The sequence below is a fragment of the Lepisosteus oculatus genome, chromosome 9 (assembly GCF_040954835.1).
Source record: "Lepisosteus oculatus isolate fLepOcu1 chromosome 9, fLepOcu1.hap2, whole genome shotgun sequence".
NCBI lineage: Eukaryota > Metazoa > Chordata > Actinopteri > Semionotiformes > Lepisosteidae > Lepisosteus > Lepisosteus oculatus.
Window position 1 is genome coordinate 42176137 of NC_090704.1, and position 18186 is coordinate 42194322.

Sequence of the window (18186 nt, forward strand, 5' to 3'; positions counted from 1 at the left end):
TAAGAGCTGACAGGGCTTCCTGCAGATGCAGCTCAGTCACACTGGGTCTGGTATGTTTATGTGAAATTATATTTGTCTAGATAATTTATCTTGCATGTTGTTTTATTTGCGTGTTGCTTATTGGGCTTTTTTATGTTAGCCAAGCAAAGCACTACCAGAAGAACTTCCATGCTAAAGAGATCAATTACTGTCCCTCAATCAAATCCATTCACAATCTGTCTCAGTGTCCCTTATTCTCCATTAGCCTTTCCTTCGTCTCATTTACCCAAAACCTGTTTGCTTCTTGTGGTCTCTTAAGTGTAACACAACCCCCCCCCCAAAAAAAACAAAACAAAAACTTAACACTGTTCTCATCATGCTGGGCCCTATCCTGATTAAAATTCCAGTGTTATTCTCGGAGGCTGATAATTAAGACAGTTTGTGCCTAATTACTCCCAGCTCCGAGGCCTTATTATTAGTCTTCGTGCTCTGTGTCTGGGAGTAGCGGGCGGCTGTGTCCTAGGAACACTAAATACTTTCTGTTTGTTGTTGCTGTTGTTTCTGTACTCGCTGGAGATTTAGAAACGGTAAACGAATAACAAAATTGACAAGACAGAATCGACGCAGAGCTCTGCGGCTGACACAGCAAGAAGCCTCATGACAGCAGGGGGCTTAAGCGCCAGTCAGTTGCTTTCCCTACACCAAAACCACCAGCTTACTGACAGGAACAGGGGACAGAACGCAACACAGGGGGCAGAATAAATGGGCAAGTTAACAGGAGGTGTTTTTTTTCACTACTTACACCCAGTGGTGACACCCAGGGAAATTTAACGCTAATGTGAACCCCAGTGATGAATTAACTCTCATTAATTGCATTCAGATGGCGCTTTTCATCAAAACCCAGAGGGAATGCTCAAACGGTGTCCCTTAGTACAGAATACTGTGCTCCCACACCTCCCAAAAGAAGTCGGTGCCGACTCCCAGACTGCAAATTCTGTTCTTTAGGAAGCGGTCAATTGCTCGTCTCGGGCGGAAGGGACGCGCACAGTGTTCTCTGAGCCCGCAAAGGGACAGACGTGAACAGCCCAGCCTGCTTTTCGTCACTCACAACAGAAACCCGAACCAAATTAAAACTAGAGGAGAGTAGGGGCAAGCCAGGAGAGAGCTGTGAGCTGGTGTCAGTTCTTTTCGGCAGAGAACAGAAGACGACCGAGAGAAACAGTTCTATGGCTGAAATTGATTTGCGGGATTTCTGTTAGAGACAGCCTGATGAGGTATATTAATCTAGTAGCATGCACTTGACTTGTTATCTTTCCTCTAGATGTCCTAAGTAAATTTGCTTTAACTTTACCATGTTTGAAGAAACTATTTCATACTGACTCTTATAATTTCTGCTCTTTCATAAAGCACACCCTTTGATGTGTGTTTAACATTCTCAAACATTTCTTGAAAGCAGGGAAAGAAACCAAAATCAGCTTTTGATTGATTTTTGTGTCTCAATCCTCCCTAGATTCTTCCAGCTGGTGCTTGTCTATTTTTCATCTTTTTGTTTTCAATGAATACATTTGAAAAAAAAGGAGTTCTGTGATACAAAAAATGGGGCTGTAAAAATGTAATTTGTTGTTCACATTGAAATGTTTTAATTATACCTGTTAATTAGGGAAATGTCAAGATGATAAATGATTCTGGCTTACACAAGGCCTAGTAATTTACATGGCGTTATTACAGGGGCCTAGTTTTCACTTACAAATGTTCAGAACCTGAAAAAAGTGAAATAAAAAGACATTTTCACAAACTTTACCATTTGCAAAGATGCAATTAAATCTATTTATCATTGTTTTGTCACCAAAACCTCACGAGCAAATGATATGTGCATTAAAAAAAATTATATGATTGCAAAAATTAAACTCTTTATTAAGACATTTATGTACATAAACTAAAACTCTTTCTTAATGTCAGGAAGAAGTAAAATGTGCCGCCTTTTTGGTTTTCGGAGTGCTTTCATGTAGTTTCCCCCTTGTGTTCTCTGATTCACGTTTCAGGGTTTAATCTGAAGAAGGTCACTGGTTTACCTTCGTCTATACCTTTGAGGATTGGGAATACTTGTACAAGGTCCCCCTGTAAGCTTCTTAATTCAGGACTAGAAAGGTCCTATTCCTTTCGCCTGAGAGAACAGGACACTCCCTTAAGCCCTGGAATGTAATGCAATATAGATTCTATAACATGGTGACCAACATTCTACACAGTGTTCTTAAGGAGACCCTACTAGTGCATTATACAATTTTAACATAACATACCTTGATTTAAATTCAACAGTTTTTAATTTACAGTATATCCTAAGGTTGTGTTGCCTTTGTTGCACATTACCTAATTAACGTAAATGAGCTGGAGACATTAACAACCCACTTTTTTCATACCATATTTTCTATAATGGATCCACAAAGATGACACTTGCAAAGAGACCAGTAAAAAAAAAAACGTTTATTTGTATGCAGGCATCTTACCTGTGTCTGAACATGAAAGAACACTGGCATCAGATTGCATTTAGAGGCGCCCAAGTCTCCCCTTCGCATCAGGACTGTTGCTAATTATATACTGAGCTTTAAACAATCGCAGCTCATAAAGCCAGTTTCATTTTGGATAAAACAAAAGACGCCAGAGGGAGGGGGTTGCTGTAGCAACCTACAATGCTGAAGGCTTCTGAGCAATTGGTTTAAAAACACAATAGATGCACATGTCAGCTCCCAGGTTTGAAAGAAAGATGTAATGTACAAGCTGTGCAGGAAACACAATTAATCTGACTTAAAGCATCTTCTTAATGTTTTACATAAGACACAAGAGAGTACACAAAGCAGCAAATAAACTTCAAACACTCTGTTAGCATGATTCATTTCCTTCTCAATATCCTATCAGAATAACTTTAAAACATTGCCACTTCTGTCAGAATATGATAATTTTCCCTTAAATTTGCTTTGGCAACTTCCATGCACTCTGAAATATTAAAGACATGTGACACCTGATGCTCAGTATAGGTTAAGAGACGTGAACCTGGCTTGATTTCTCCAGGAAACCCTATTTATAATGGAGAGACAGCAGGGTTTTATCCTTTACAACCCAGTTCAAATTGAACTTGCTGGAATGTTGTTTAAAATACAGCACATTGACCTTGGCTCAGGCCTCACTGGAGTTTTCACAGAACTCCTTCAGGGCATCAGGTGATAGAACAGGAGAGAACAACTCTGTGAGTTCTGGTTGGCAAAAAAATGGGGGCTAAAGAATTGTTTTCGCGCTAAAGCAGCGTTGGGAAAAGGAAAACCTGCTTTTCATGAACGCCTACAGAACAACAAAGACGTGTCTGCCAGGATGACCAGAGTGAGCATCAGGGCAGCAGATGAATCTGTTTTATGCTCTTGTTGAAAAAACTACCCGCTCGTTTGGTGGGAGCATTGACATTACCCTCTGGCCAGCTTGTCACCTGAAAAGAAGCTGTTGAGGTGACAAGCTGCTACTCTTCTGGTCCTGGGTTCAACACACGCTGCTGGTGTCCCATGGCCTTCCTCACCCTGCCAGCCAGAATCATCTCCGTGGGCCAGTCTTACACAACATAGCTCCAACTGGATTCTGGTTTTTCACCTAATTCTTTTGGACATATCAGTGGCATTCCGTTAAAACACAGAGGCTTAGTGGAAGGTGTCTTTGTAGGGTTGCTCAAAGAGTCATTCCCTATCTTGCCCAATCCCTTTCTGGAGGTCACGTCGGCAGACCTCAGCTGGAAGAGGCTGCCCTCCAGAGTCTGACTGGTGGTTCGCCAGGGCAGTACTGTGAACTGTAGGACCCCGGCTCCATTGAAAATGGCTCCATTGGTTTTTAATAGAACTTCTCTGCTGCCCCAGCATGCACTTGGTGGTTTCAATCCCCGCCTCCTTGCCACCTGCCTGCTCCAGCTCCTTCTCTCAGCCAGGCTTCCTAGAACCTCTTTGCCTCTCATCATCTTCCTCTCACACACTGTTGTTCCCCGAGTAACCCCCTCCCTCACTCCCTTTGTCTTCTTACAGTTTTTCTACTTTAGCTGCTCTTCATCGCAGTCCTCTCTCTCCCTCTGTCTCTGGCCCTTTCTGACTGAACAGCTGCTTCAGCTCTGGGAAAGAGGCTGAGGAAGTTATGGGGGGCAGCAGGATGGCACGCATGGGAGTGCCTTATTTTGCCAGGGACAGTCGGACTGATGCCGACATCACATTACAACGCCCGAGGCAAGTCCTGGCACACAGAGTCGCACCTCCAGCAAGCATGGCGGTCGCCACTTCCACGAGTTAAAAAAAGCCTTTGACGCACTCCTCCGAAATGCAAGTTAGGTTACACAGATCTATACAGTATGGAAGCCAATTTAAAGCCTTTGAAAGTTGAAAGCGTTACTTTAGATGGAATTAATAAGCCCTTTTATCTTCCAAGCGCATTAAGTAATTCTGTTTTATAACCTCTCCATAGCAGAGTTAATTGGAGAGAATAACTGAAGGTGTGTCTGTTCTCTGTAATGATTAGCCTATAGGCTCTTGTAACAGGATACAACCTAATTTGCCTTAATGGATCTGATTAGCCTATAGGCAGTATCCGTAAGAAGAACCTTATATTGCTACACGATAGACACAATTCTCAAGCCGTTACAGATTTGTATTTTCACCTATGATAAATACCACAAATAGTTTCAAATGCAGGGCTTTTTTTTTTACAGTATACCTATACCAACCATTTTTTGATTATTATTGGCAGCAAATAAAGCTAATTATGGCAAATCCACCTGGATTCCAACCTAAGTGTCATTTTCTGAACATATTAGAATTTATACAAATAATTCCTTAAGGGCAGACTGTTGGCAGATTATTTTATGCTCCTGTTGGCTGGAGTCAGCTCATAAAAGGAGTTCTGTGCGGTTCGCTCCTGTCCTCATCGGCAGGCATGAAAGTGTTACTGCCTGGCTGGGGAGGTGAGTCGTGCCAAGTGACAGGTCTGACTGCTGTCAGCACAGGGAGCGAGAACTGAAGCCCCACGTCTTGCTGCTAGTAAACAAACAGCTGGCTGTCCGTCTGACAAGGCCCTGGCAGCGGGAGAACAGGAACCGAGGAAGGGGGAGACAGAGAGTATGGAGTGCCAGCACAGCCTACTGTATCTAGCTTGCTTTCTGAGTTCTGTGCAAGCCTGAATCTCTCCCTTGGCCTCCCTTCCTCCACTGACCACCCCGCCTTGGCGGTGCTACAGTAGGTTAAGGACTGACCACACCCTGTCCAGCCTGAGGCCCAGGAGCCGGCCTACGCCTCTGCTGACACTGCCGACTAAATATGGAGCTACTGAAGGCTCATTGTGAGCTCTGACGAAAACTTTCCTCTCCCGACTTCCAAAACCAATTAAAGACCTACAAACCAAACATCTGAAACGGAAAGGTTGCGTCACGCACAGTCTCAAAAGCTGTGACTTGTTAGTGATTTTCTTCACAATTCCGCGAAATGAAGATTCAACCGGTTTGAACAGTTTGTTTTGTGTTGAGCAATGCACTGGCATTATGAAATGAGGGCACATATAAGCAGACCTAAAACCATGATCAGCTTTTCGTTTCTTCACATTTAAATGGCAAATCACCCAGTAAATATTATAATAAAATCGATGAATCATCACAGCTTGGGTTTAGGAATATAAAGTTAATCACCAAATATTCAGCATCAGCATTTTCGTTCAGCACCTTAAGTCAGTTTAAAATGATGAATGGATTCATTTATAGAAGCAGCTGTTAAGGCGCTGGTATTTTTTTTCAAGTTAAAGTTGCTGTTTTGCCTGATGTGAGTCAAAGCGAGGTATACCTCCACTTGCATCTGGCTGGATCGCATTCCTGATATGCAGTTCATTCATTATTTTCACAGCAGAGGAATGAACACGGGAGGTCAAGACCTTTGCTGTTGAAACACAAAGCAAAGCGGATGATCAGTTGGCTCGTAGAAAAAAAGGTTATTGCATTCCGCAAGTTAACTTTAAGTCCTGAGCAAATAATTCGAAACAGGAATAAGAAAATGAATCCAGTTTTAATAGTGACTAATACAAGTCTTGACAGTGCTTTGTAACATTTAATCTATAGGGTTCTTTAACTCGCTCACAATTCCTCTCAGATCCCCAAGAAATTCTAGTTCTCATTCATCTATGGCAACTGGAGATTTACACTTGCTGCAAACATGAGCCAACTTGAAATTGGTTCCTGACTCTAACATTAATTGTCACATTTCTGCACTGGATGCACTAAGGTTTGAGAAATTAACTTTTGGTCTTTAAGGCTTTAAAGTCTGCCTTGTTTGTTTTTTTTTCTCCTCACTTTAATCACACTGAAAAAAAGGAAGATGGTGGTCTGAATGTTGCTCAACCAGAAGATTATTAACGACCTGAAGTTCTCAAAGATGCATAACGCTAAACCGCAACGAACCCTGATATATTGACCAAACTTCTTCTATATTAGGACCTTTTAAATCCATCCTCCTTGGAGTGTTTCATATTTTACAGGCAAAATGTACCAAACGTCTTTACACAGTGAAGTGGGCGTACGAAACTAATTGCTAAGTTGTCTTGTGGTTGTCCATTTACTAGGATAGTTCAATAACATACGCTGATGATATTCAAGGATCAATAAGCTACTAACAACAGAAGGAGCATGGAAGACTAGATGGCTTCCTCTTGTTCACACTGTCTCTTATATTTTATGTATGGGAAGCAAGAAAGAGTGCTGCTAGCAAACATTAAGTGATTTTTTTCTTCACAAGAGAACGTTAGCTGCCCTCAAAGACTGTACATTCTAAGAATCTGAAGCTATTAATATTATCTGAAGCGAGGAACAGCGTGAAAGCTCCTACTGAGATTTATTGTAATTACAGTATTGATGGTCCTGTACTTTCAGAACCTCAACATTTAATAATCGAGTTAACTGCTAAAGTGCAAGAGCAAGGATTAAGATCCTTGTAACAGACAAGTAACAGACACCCCTTACTCAGTGCTGTACTCCTCTTTCCACTTTACCATCACTCTTTCAGTTCTGATGACCTCATCCTTAAGGTCAGGCTGTCATTCCGAGTCATGTGGTTTAAGCCAAATCCGTCCTCAAATTGCTCCTCACGAAACCACTCAACACCAGAGTTAGGCCGTGAGCTGCTGAATGCCACCCTGTCTTTAAAATAAAATAACAGCCTTTAGCTAAAAGCTTGTGTTCACAGATGCAATATCGCTATTCAGATGGCTGGCCTCCTTGTAGAGTCAAAGAGGTGGAACTTGTAACGGAGTTCACAACCCAGCTGTCTGTTATCCTTCAGATCCCACCTTCTGGACTAAGGGAGACCAGTTAACCCCCATGAACAACAGGCTTCCTTTCCGGACAGCTGACAGGCTACGTTTCTCAAGGACAGGAGCTGAGAGGGGACCTCAGGAATGTGGGTCACCATGGAGACACAGCACAGACGGCAGACCTCACCGACTGCCCGGCTCTAATCTCTCTCCGTTTGTTTGAAGTCGTCTTAATTAAGAGGAAATGGCTAGACCACTTAAAGCAGGGGGAAGAAACTGGAGAAGGGCCCTTTTCTTCAGCTGCTCTGATGTGCTGAAGAAAGATCTGGTCACCATGGGGCAGGGCTGGCTGTCTTTTAGACTGTTGCCCAGTGAATAAAAGACTTAACTGCACATCGTCCATCCCTCAGACTGCCTGCCATTTCTCATACGAACACATGGTAGCCTAAAGAAGCAACAATTCTTCCAGCTCCTTAAAGGAAGGCCTTCATCATGTTCTTTTTCTCTATCATACATCTCATTAAATACTGCAGTCTGTGTTCCTCTCCTGTCTTCTTTCTGCTTAGTCACTAGCAACACTCACTGTTCTTGTAAAAGTACATCCAGCAATCATGTCTCAAAGCCAGGAAAAGCACAAGGAAAGTAAAAGGACTACTTACCCTTTTGGTCCTGAACTTCATTACTATGCATTTTCTCTCTCTGCTCAAAAGCAGCCCTGCACTTCCAGAGTGTTTTGAAGGTGCTTACTTTCCCTTCACAATTCTTTTCCATGCAGCACATGAGTCCAAAGCTATGCAGTTTCTTTTCTGCATTTTCATTATTCTTTTTTTTGGGGGGTAGGGGCATGATAAAAGTTTGGAAGTTGAAGTTAGAAAACTAGAATATAAAATATGGGTCTCCTTGAAGGTCATGATCAAGGTCTGCTTTTGTTCTTATCTGAATTATACAAATGGCAAATCTGAACATTGTAAAAGAAAATCCAGTAAAAACTCTTCAGTAGCTTATTGACATTCAGACTAATTTAATTCTAAAAAGGATTTCATGAATAGCTATGAATAGCCATAATGAAAATGGACAGTAGAGTCGGTTGAGTTTTTTTTCCACTTGCGTACACTGTCGATTTTATGATTGAGTGCTGGAAGTCACGGTTCAGTCCCCCCGCAGTCTTGCTGTCTAAATCAACTTCGGGGCTGGGCAGAGGTTTCAGTGAAAGAGGCTCAGGCTGGCATCATCAGGGTTTGCAATGGGACTGCCATGGGACGAGACACTGGCCAGCAATCATTCCATCAGCCTCTTCCCTCCCTCGCACTCCAGTTATTCCGCCTAATCCCAACTCTTTGACACCAAGTCCGTCCCCGTCGGCTCCAATTTAGCATGGGAGTGTTTCATTCAATGGGATTAAAACTTGGCTTTGTTGAAAATCCTCCAGATCTCTTTCACTCTAATCTCTTGCATTTTAATTACAAATATTTCAACGCAACATCCGTTCTACCTGCCATGTCCACCAGGAGGCACTATCAAACTCCATCCCTTCCACCACCACCCAATGGGGACTCCTTATGCAGTAATACAGTAGAAGTGTGTGACCTTCAACACACACTTAATGCTCACTGGCTTTGCTTTGCTTTGACATCACACAGTTAATGTAAACCTAATGTTCTACACAGCCCTCACTTATTCTCTAAATAAGCTTGGAAGCTCCATTAATCAAAATAACAGAAAAGCAGAATCCATTGTCTTGTTGCCACTGTAATGTTGATTCACAATGCTAAACCCAAATTAAAAGCAGTAGGGTCCATAAATAATAAGCTGCATTTTTGGATAAATCTTGATTTCTACAACAATGCAGATTTCCCAGTACATGAACACAGAGAGAATGTTTAGTGCAATGAAGTTACTAGATCCAAAAATATTGAAAGAAACTGCAATTATACACTGCTCAATTCTGTATGGAAACTCAATGGTTAACCAACGTTCTAAAAGGACAACAGTGTGCCCCCATTTTGCTTGTGATAAACATATTAAAAAACGTGAGCTGCGTGAAACTGATAACTATCAAACCACCTTAAAACGACATCTGTTGGCAAGACATGTTATTCATTAATTTAAATTAATCCTATTGACTTTCTAAATTCTTGCATGAATCTTGCTTTATGAGTTCTGTCACCCCTGAGGGCGAAAAGATGTTCTTGTACAGTCTGAGAGTTCTTCCCTTCCAATAAAACATCTGTACTTAAATGTAGAGCAGGCAAGGCATTCTTTAGAAGCCTTTAGTTTGGTACCATTATAAATGGACTGTCATTCCTCTTCGGAAAAACAATTTGTGAGTGAGCTGTTTGCAGGCAACTTTTTCCAGGGAGATAAACCTTTTTTTTTTTCCAAGACAAAAGAGCTGGAGTGAAAAAACAGCTCTTTGATTGGCAAAGAGGGACACTATTGTTTGCTGTTATCCATAAACAAACCTTGATTTTGGTTTACACGATTACTTTGCTTGGTAGACCTCCGAAGGGTACTAGGTGTATCACATGAAAGAATGTTGTTCAGCTTAGTCTCAGGGGAGCAGTCTATTATTTCTGTTTCTTTCAGCCTCTCTCACGAACACACACACACACTCTTCCAGTATCACGCCCGGCGGATTTTAGCTGGCTCAAAATATGCTGCAATAAACAGTAAGGCCCCCAGTAAACAAGAGTTACAGGTCAAATCCTGTCTAGACCTCTACAGATCTATAAAGAGTGTATTACAAAGGCTGCTAACAATTTGTCAATCAAGCAAATCTAGCTATCTGCAGCTGGCTTTAAATCACCCATTGCACCTCAATTTTCCTTACAGCTAATACAGAAATAAATATATTGGAGATTAAATATATAAGTCTGGTCTATAATGACTAATAGATCTTCTCTCCTTAATGTTTTAATCCTACAGCATGAAAGTTGCTGTTGAATGTTAGTATTCAAAGCGGCATACATTTTCTCAAGTGTGGTTTCTGAAATGCAGCGAAGCACAAATCTGGGACTGACTTCCTCATCATGCTGAGAGAGGTTCAGGGGGCCTGGAGCTCTTCGACTGTTTGAATTGGTATTCCCAGCTGAGGTTTTGTCAGTGTTTTCTCCTGTGCAGGATGAGACAGATGAGTTCTGGTGAAATACTTCCTACCAAGGTGCTGTTGTTTTTTTTAACTTGAAGAGGCATAGCTGAGCATAGACCAGCCCTGTGTTACACAAGCAAGGCTCTTCCTGGAGGGTGGCAGATTTCTTAAGTATGGTTTTCTCTCATCAGTGCAGAGAAGCACAGATGAGCAGAGAGCATTTAGTCCTTATTACCACCAATACCTCATCCTGATCTTCCTCCAAACCGCTAGGACTTCCATAGTAAGTAGAAGAATTCTAGAATCATTTTCACCAATAACTCCCTGTTTAAAGCATTTGAAACACAGCCCTTAGGTTATCAGGCTAAATGAGAAGTTTGTGATGAGTGTCTGAGACTTGAAGAGGTTTGAAGATCTCCGAAGAGCTGCTATTGAGAACTGAAGTACAGAAAATGCATCTCAAAGGTTAATCAGTCTTACTTAAAATGAATTTTAACCATCTTTTTTTTTTTTGTTCTGCAAAGAGACTTTTGGACTGCGCGGTCATGCTAAATTATCAGAGAGCAACTTTGCATTTTTTGGAGGTTCCAAGAGAGGTTAGGACTGATTGGACTGAAAATAGACCAAATCCTTTTTATTTCCTAATTGGCCATGAACAAGAGTTAAAATATTAAGTACTCCAGCAAATACAGATGGGTAAGGGATTAGTCTAGTTGCCTACAGGAGGGTGTAAATACAAATGACACTTATAGAAGATCACGGGACAAACCAATTGATCCCTTTAATATGTAATCAGGAGAATTTACCGCCATATGGTGTTTTAGCAAAGCCATCAGCCAGCATGAAAATTAACCACGTTTGCTTATTCTGTTGATCTGGATGTTGAAAAGTTCACATTTGCCTTTTAATTTGTTTAACTGGAAGCAGATTTTTTTTCACATGTTCCCAGGCATGCAATCAATACTGTAAGCAAAGATGACACCTACTGTGCAATGTTTCCTGGTGCAAAACAACAGACAACGTCTATGGGGTTAACTGCCAAAAGGTGTTGAAATTTCTCTAAAATAATTATTTTGCTGTTAATACACTTAAATGTGTCTCTCCTGCCATGTTAAATAATGTTGGAACAAAAGCAAGTTGAGTCCTTAGGGAATATCACACAAAAAACAGAATTTCAACAAAACAAGCAGCCTTTTATCAGGTTTAAATAAAGGTTTCTCTCTGCATTAAAATTACAGGTACAGGTTAATGCATTTGACTCCCATCCTGAGTAGAAATTTTATACAGGGTCTCCTTATTTAGCAAATCATTGATTATTTTTGTCATGTGAACGTGTTCCCTTCACTGCAATGCCTTTGTTCCGTCTTGATGGCTTCTTTGAGTCTCTGACCTTTTAAATACCAGGGACAAACAGGTTCTTATTCTTGTCTGTCAGAGTAAGTGAAAAAAAAATACTTGTATGCCTGTAATTTTTTAAGCGACTTAAGAATTGGTGTCTTTCAAAAAAGACAAATGTAAAACCCCAGAAAAAGCACAAAGGCTAATCTGCCCTTAGTAGTAAGTTTCTGTTAAAATATAAAAGACCTAAGCAAAGTATGAATCCAGTTCCCGGATGAAATTTTCATCCTGACACCTAATGCTAAAAAAAGGCTCCCTGGATGTTTGGAAATCTAGTTATAGCGCTTAATATGTACGTCACCCAATCACATCTGCACATTCCATATGGGCACTGCAAATTCCTGCCATTTGGCATCTCCCAGGACATCTTTGGAAGTGGCACAGCAGCCTCTCCAGGGGTAGGGGAGGGGTAATTAAAAAATGAATACAGAAGGAAAGACAGCTGTTTCGTTCAAGTGGGCTCCCTGACCGTCGGCGGGGGAGGTGGTTATTTTCCACGGCGCTATGGTACAGTGTGTTGGTGGTGGGGGGGCAGAGCTGGGCTGCCTCGGCACTGTAGTCTGACTGACTCCATCCTCCTCACTAACAAGGCGGCCTAATCCCCATGATCCCCTTTTTTCACAGATGTCAGCTGTTTCCCAGCAGCCTTTATACCCCTGCCTCGACAGGCTTAGCCCTCAATCATAGACTCACGCCACTCTTTCACTCTCCTTCTCTGGTCCTGTTTTTAATTTCTTCCCACTTTCACATTTTTATAGGACTGCTCTACACCTCTTCCTACTTTTCACATGCTTGGTGTTGATCATTACGGACAGAAAGCTGGCTTCTCAGCATCCCATCTTCAGTCACACTGTTTACTTTTGTCCTAATGCCTTGTCTCATTGGTCAGCCCCGCTGCCAGACTTCCAGCTCTCCTAGTCTCTCACCAGTCCCCTAGCATCCATTCAAACACAGCCGGCCTCCTCTCACTCCAACACAGTGAGCCACCACATCCTCGCAGACACCCTTTTGTTGAGTGAAAATTAACCACTGGGACAAAATGGCTGTCGCCCAGTGTCTTAACCCTAACCCAGCTCCTCAGCCGCAGTCAAAAAGCTTTACTCGCATTGGTTCAGACAAAAATGAGGACGCTTTAAATCACTGAGGTGATGAATTTCTCTACTGAGGAGGCTGAGGCTAAGGTGGGTATTGTCTTAAAAGTGCCTGAAACTTTTTTAGAAACAAGAAAAAAAAACAGAAACAGTGTAACTGCTGGAGTAATTGTATTTAAAATGAACTATTTGCAAGGAAACTCTTTGTGCAGCTGTTGTATAAAGCTGGCCTTCTGGATCCAGCACGAGCTTTCCTAATGGACATTCGAAATGCTAGGGGCTGGAGGTGGGGCCTTTCATTTCAAAGTAAAACACTGGCCCTGAATGTGGTTTCCATACCGCATTAACAACTTGAGTCCTGTAACACACGGGCGCCTGTTTTTCTGAACAGCCCCAGATGGAGAGGAGAGATGGGAACAGACAGCAGCGTGAGTGAGAGCTGAAGAGCAGAGAAACAGATGGAGGGACATAAAGAAAAGGGGAAAATGGAGGAATAAAGGGAAAAGAGAAAGGAAAGAGGGGAGCAGGGAAGAAAATGTGAGAAAACAAAGGGATGAAAGGGCAAAGGGTGGACAGGAGAGAGAACAGGGAGAGGAAACGAAGAGGAGAAAGAAGAGTGAAGGACAGGAGAAATAAGTGGATAGCGTGGGAGAGAGAGGGAGGACGCGAGAGGAAAGAGAAGAAGAGAGGAAGAAGACAGAGAGAAGGAGGAAGAGAGGAAGGGAATGAAAGACAGGCCACAGGCCCTTCCGGATGACCACCAGCCAGGACTAGCGGAGATGACCACAGGCACACCATGCCCCATGGCTTTCCTGTATGGCAGCCAGCTCCACTCCCCGCATCCCACAGGCACTCCCATCTGCTCAGCGCCGCGCGCTTGCTCCCCGGCGTGCGTTGAGAGCCCCGCGATCGGAGGCAGGAACGCATCGCACCGCGAAACCCAGGAACCCAGGATCAGGAGCTCGTTCAGCTCTTGAGGCGGTGCTGGGGTACACCAATTATTTACTTGCTCAGCAGAGACCCTTACAGCCCTTATGCATTTTTATAGCACGTGCAAATAAGGTCCAAAAGCAGACAACGCATGATCAAAATTGTATCATTACAATTCTGATGAAAGCAAGTGCAATGAAGTTTGTGGCAGTGAAAATGGAATGAAAGTGCCACACAAACACAAAAAAAGTCCATAACTCCAAGCAAACATGGGGTAGATGGTGCAGACAGAAAGCAAAAAATGCAGACACTCGGCTGGCATGTGTTCCTTGTTCTGCATGAATAAGATCAGCATCAAGATTCTTAATCGTAATTGAATAGGACCGGGTTAAATGTTAAACATGCTTTCCAAACGCTGCTACCAATAAAATACAATCCTGGGAATGAAGGCTATACAGGGAAATAAATGGAATTCCATTCAAAACAAAGTTTCACCTTTCATCGTGACCCTGTGCAATGCTGTCCACAATGGCCAGAGCTCAGAAGGCTGCACGAGGGGGCAGCTTCATTTTCATGACTTGGAATCAGCTTTGTGTGAAGCCAACAGCATTGTGCAACACCTTTACAGAAAGCAGACAATGGTAATGCAAGTAAATAAGAAGTCTTGCTGTTACAGACACTGCTGACATTTATATTTCTCTATTCGCAAGCAATGAGCACTGAGGCCACTGTTCAATGCCTTTACTTTATTCAATGTTCTGTCTCTATCTAAAATGAACGTAATACAGTTTATATAATTACATCATATTCATACAGCAGAATAAAATTTCATTTACTTTTTCTTGTGTTTTTAATGTATTGTTAGGAGATCATTCACGACAGAGCAGCAGGTCAGGAATCTTAATTTCTCTGACTAATGTGAGATGAAACTCAGGGCTGAAGGGCTAGCTTGGTTGAAACAAGAGGTTTCTTATTTTGCTCCTTAACAAAAAAAGGATGTTTTAATTACAAGATGCCTCCTGCTATTTCTTTAATCTCCCCTTTTAATTAATCCCCAGAATACTTCAAAAGCCAAATGACACGTTCCTGCCGATTAATACAATGATAGAAAACAAGTAGCATAGGATTTAGGAAAAAGTCCTTCAGGGTAAAAAAAAGTGTAAGGAGCAGTTCTATTGTATTCAAATAATGTGCACGTTAGACCTCCTATTTCATTAATTAAACTTGTCTGTCCTGCAGATTTCTGATTTCAATTAACAAACGAGATTTCAGTGACACTGTCTCCTTGAATGCCATTTACTGCTTTCTGGATCTCTCCGGAAAAGCATTTTGAAGGTTCATTTTTTGTCTCCTGTTCTGTTAAATTCCTATTTCATCAGTAGCACAGGTGATGGCCAGGAGTGCTATAGAAGATGTACCTATATGTGCTGCAAGTTCCATTCAAGGTTATGAGCAAGACTCATGACACTGATGTCTCAAATCGTGCTACAGAATGGCAGGATTGCACACACACAGACAATAGGATTACAAAATGGAGAAGTAGCTCCATTGAAAGCCTCCAGGAAGTTAATTTCCAAAAGGCCTTGTTTCCAAAGAAAACTGCAGGTTTGATAGATGCTATACACAACAAAAAATGTACCTATTTTAAACCAGGTTTACAATAGAAGATTATCAAGAACATTACAAATACAAAAGCTGCTTTTTAAAAAATACAAATACAAAAAAAGATGCCCTTTCTTGGGTCAACTTTTTGTTGTTAAAACATCAACAAAAATCAACAGTCACTAAATGGGCCAGAAGGGGCTGTACAGTGTGAAACTCCCAAAAAAGTCACCGGAACCTGAGAAAACTAGGAGTGCTTGCCAAAGGAATTATCAAAAATGACTTTACAACCAGTCAAAGGAAGGGCTGAAAATAGAGAGGCCTGCTGCTTTGAGCTGCAGCCTCCAGTAGTGGTGTGTGTGTGGTGCCTCTAGGACGGCTCAGGCTTTGCTCAGATGTATTTGTTCTTCAGCACCCCGAGGCAAAGAGACCAACTTGCACCAATAATACAGACTAAGCAGAGAGACTGCGATCCTACAGCAGCCCTGCTGTTGATTTAGTGGAACGCTATCAAATACAACTGAAGCATCTGGCCTTAAAACGGCCTGCTAAACCTTTGTTTTCCTTACAAAATGTCTGGCGGATTAAGAAACAAAAAAGAATAACCGGGCAAACTGTTAAGAGTTGGACGCCCCCAGAGGAAAAAAAAAACCCAAACTAAACCATTCTGTTCACATCAGCACGGCTGTGCATGGAGAAAATCCGCAGAACCTCTCCTCTCAGGTTGGTGCAAAAAAAGGTCTCCCTCATTAATGCGATTTCATCACAGTCTGACAGGAGCATATTTATGGCTGTCCCATTGCTGACCATTATGGGCCCAGCCATGCGCAGCTTCATTACAAGCCTAAAGTAACTTTAATGAGAACCTAATCCCTCCCAGTAGCTCTTGGTGACACTGGACCGTGTAAGTATAAAAAGAGCACATTGGAATGAGTAAACAAATAAAAATCAAGGCCACATTCATCCGCCTTGGCTACCTTCACACTCTTTATCCGGGTCCTCTGGAAGTGCACTCAGGCATGGCACTCCCTGCTCGACTGTTTCCCGGTCCGCGCCGAGCCCAAGTCTTCGAGGGGCACTTTACCAACAATGCCCTTTTCAGGAAGTGAAAGAGAGGAGAAAGACCCGAGCAGTAAACTACAGACCCATGTGAAAGGTAGAAAAAATGTCTCCGAACACCAACAACCCTGACGCCCTGGGATCTGAAAAGACTGACAAACACTTTCTCCAGGCAAGGCACCAAAAAGCAAAGGGCTTTTTATGGGGAAGCAGCAATGAACTATTGTAATATCTGTAAGTTCACATTAGTTTACAGAGAGGTGTGGGGGTCCCTTTCTGGGAGCAGGAGCTTGAGAAGAGGTTTCCTCAGCCTAATGTTCTCCTGTTTCCCCGGTGGCAAGGGACAAGGAAACCCAATCAAATGCAGGAACAGTTAAGCATCGAAGCACAGAACATTCAGGAAGACTCGACTGCTCCTCTGACTTTCTGACACAAGAGCCCATGTTGATGAGAGAGGCCCCCTGCACTCTAGGGACCTGTCTCCACTGTGTGATGTGAACAGCCTGGCTGCATTTCTGAAGCTGTTTGCTCACCGAAAGGATCCGAGTCCCCACTGGAGGTGACCGAACAGCACTGCTTTTCCCATGAGGTGGTTCATGGAGAGAGCAATCACTGTCTGGGTCACCATGGGTTAACCATGAAAGTGCTCAGTAAAACAGCACCATCAATTACCAGCCACTCCACAACAGGCATGCTGCAGGTGACCTCTGACCTCCCAGGTCTACTCCTGTGCTGCCACGCTTCACAGTGCCCAGTGATTTACCACTCTGAAGGGAAGGTGTAGAGGAATGGTGGGGGGTAGCTCTATGGCTCACAGAGAAAAGAAGAATGGAACTTAAACAAGGCTAGACACCAACCTCTGAAACACCAGGGCCTTTCACTTGTGCATTTCCCTTCATCTCTGAGCTCGGGGTGAGTTTCATCCCCCGAAAAACCACAGGCCCTTCTGTCCTTTTACAGCCCAGTTTTCACAGCGGGTCACAGACAGAAGTGGAAATAGCAGCCCTGGAGTGAACAGATCAGTGGACCCAAACACCACCACCCGCTCTGACATGGCGTTCCAGAACATTTGACTGCGTCGATTGCGTGGCTGTGTGCAGATGGCACTGTAGGCATCATCCCCATCATCCCCAACCGCGAGCCAAAGACAAGGGACCGCTGCCTTTACTTTCTGGCTGCCGCCATGCTGGATTTGAACCCGGGGCGAGCGACGCTGTGCTGCGTGCGCGCGGGGCTACGGTCAACCGAGGGAGCTAAAAAAACAAAAACAAAAAAAAGACCAGCCCTAACGATGTCATCCTGCAAGGCTCCAGCGGATTAATCCTCCCCAATAAATCAACTCGAAGATGCAGACCTGACGGGCCATCATCTTGTGGCTCAGCCCCGTGGAGTATCTCCAGTGGAAAAGTTAACGGAAAGAAAAGCATTACTGAGTCAGGAGCAGGGTAAACAGCCCTTCTGGGAGTCCCTTTCTTTCGAACTTTACAGGAATTTGAGCTGTTCCAGGTTTAATTGTGATCTTAATTAAGGCGCACTGGGATTCCTCTCGGGCACACCAGGCATCATTTGAGCAATTAAGGCACATGGAAAAACTTACGATGCATATGAAATTACAATCTATTCCCCTTTTTCTTCCACTGACCCAGCTAGGCACTAATCTAGGACTTATTCAGCTGAGATAAACAATATATAGAGTCCTATTAGCCAGGTCCTCCTCAATCGGCTGCCCTT

The 18186-nt window shown here is 42.9% G+C and overlaps 1 protein-coding gene across 4 annotated transcripts in view; it reads right to left on the reverse strand.

The window, feature by feature from the left end:
- sdk2b (sidekick cell adhesion molecule 2b) overlaps positions 1 to 18186 on the reverse strand; it is a 226612-nt gene that overhangs the window by 186696 nt on the left and 21730 nt on the right. For 3 of the 4 annotated variants that reach the window (XM_069194564.1, XM_069194563.1, XM_069194562.1), the window contains exon 2: positions 5829 to 5921. The exons of the other annotated variant lie outside the window; for it this stretch is intronic. In XM_069194564.1, coding sequence (XP_069050665.1) covers positions 5829 to 5921 — 93 coding nt within the window. The remainder of the gene's footprint in view (positions 1 to 5828; positions 5922 to 18186) is intronic. 4 annotated transcript variants of the gene reach the window in all.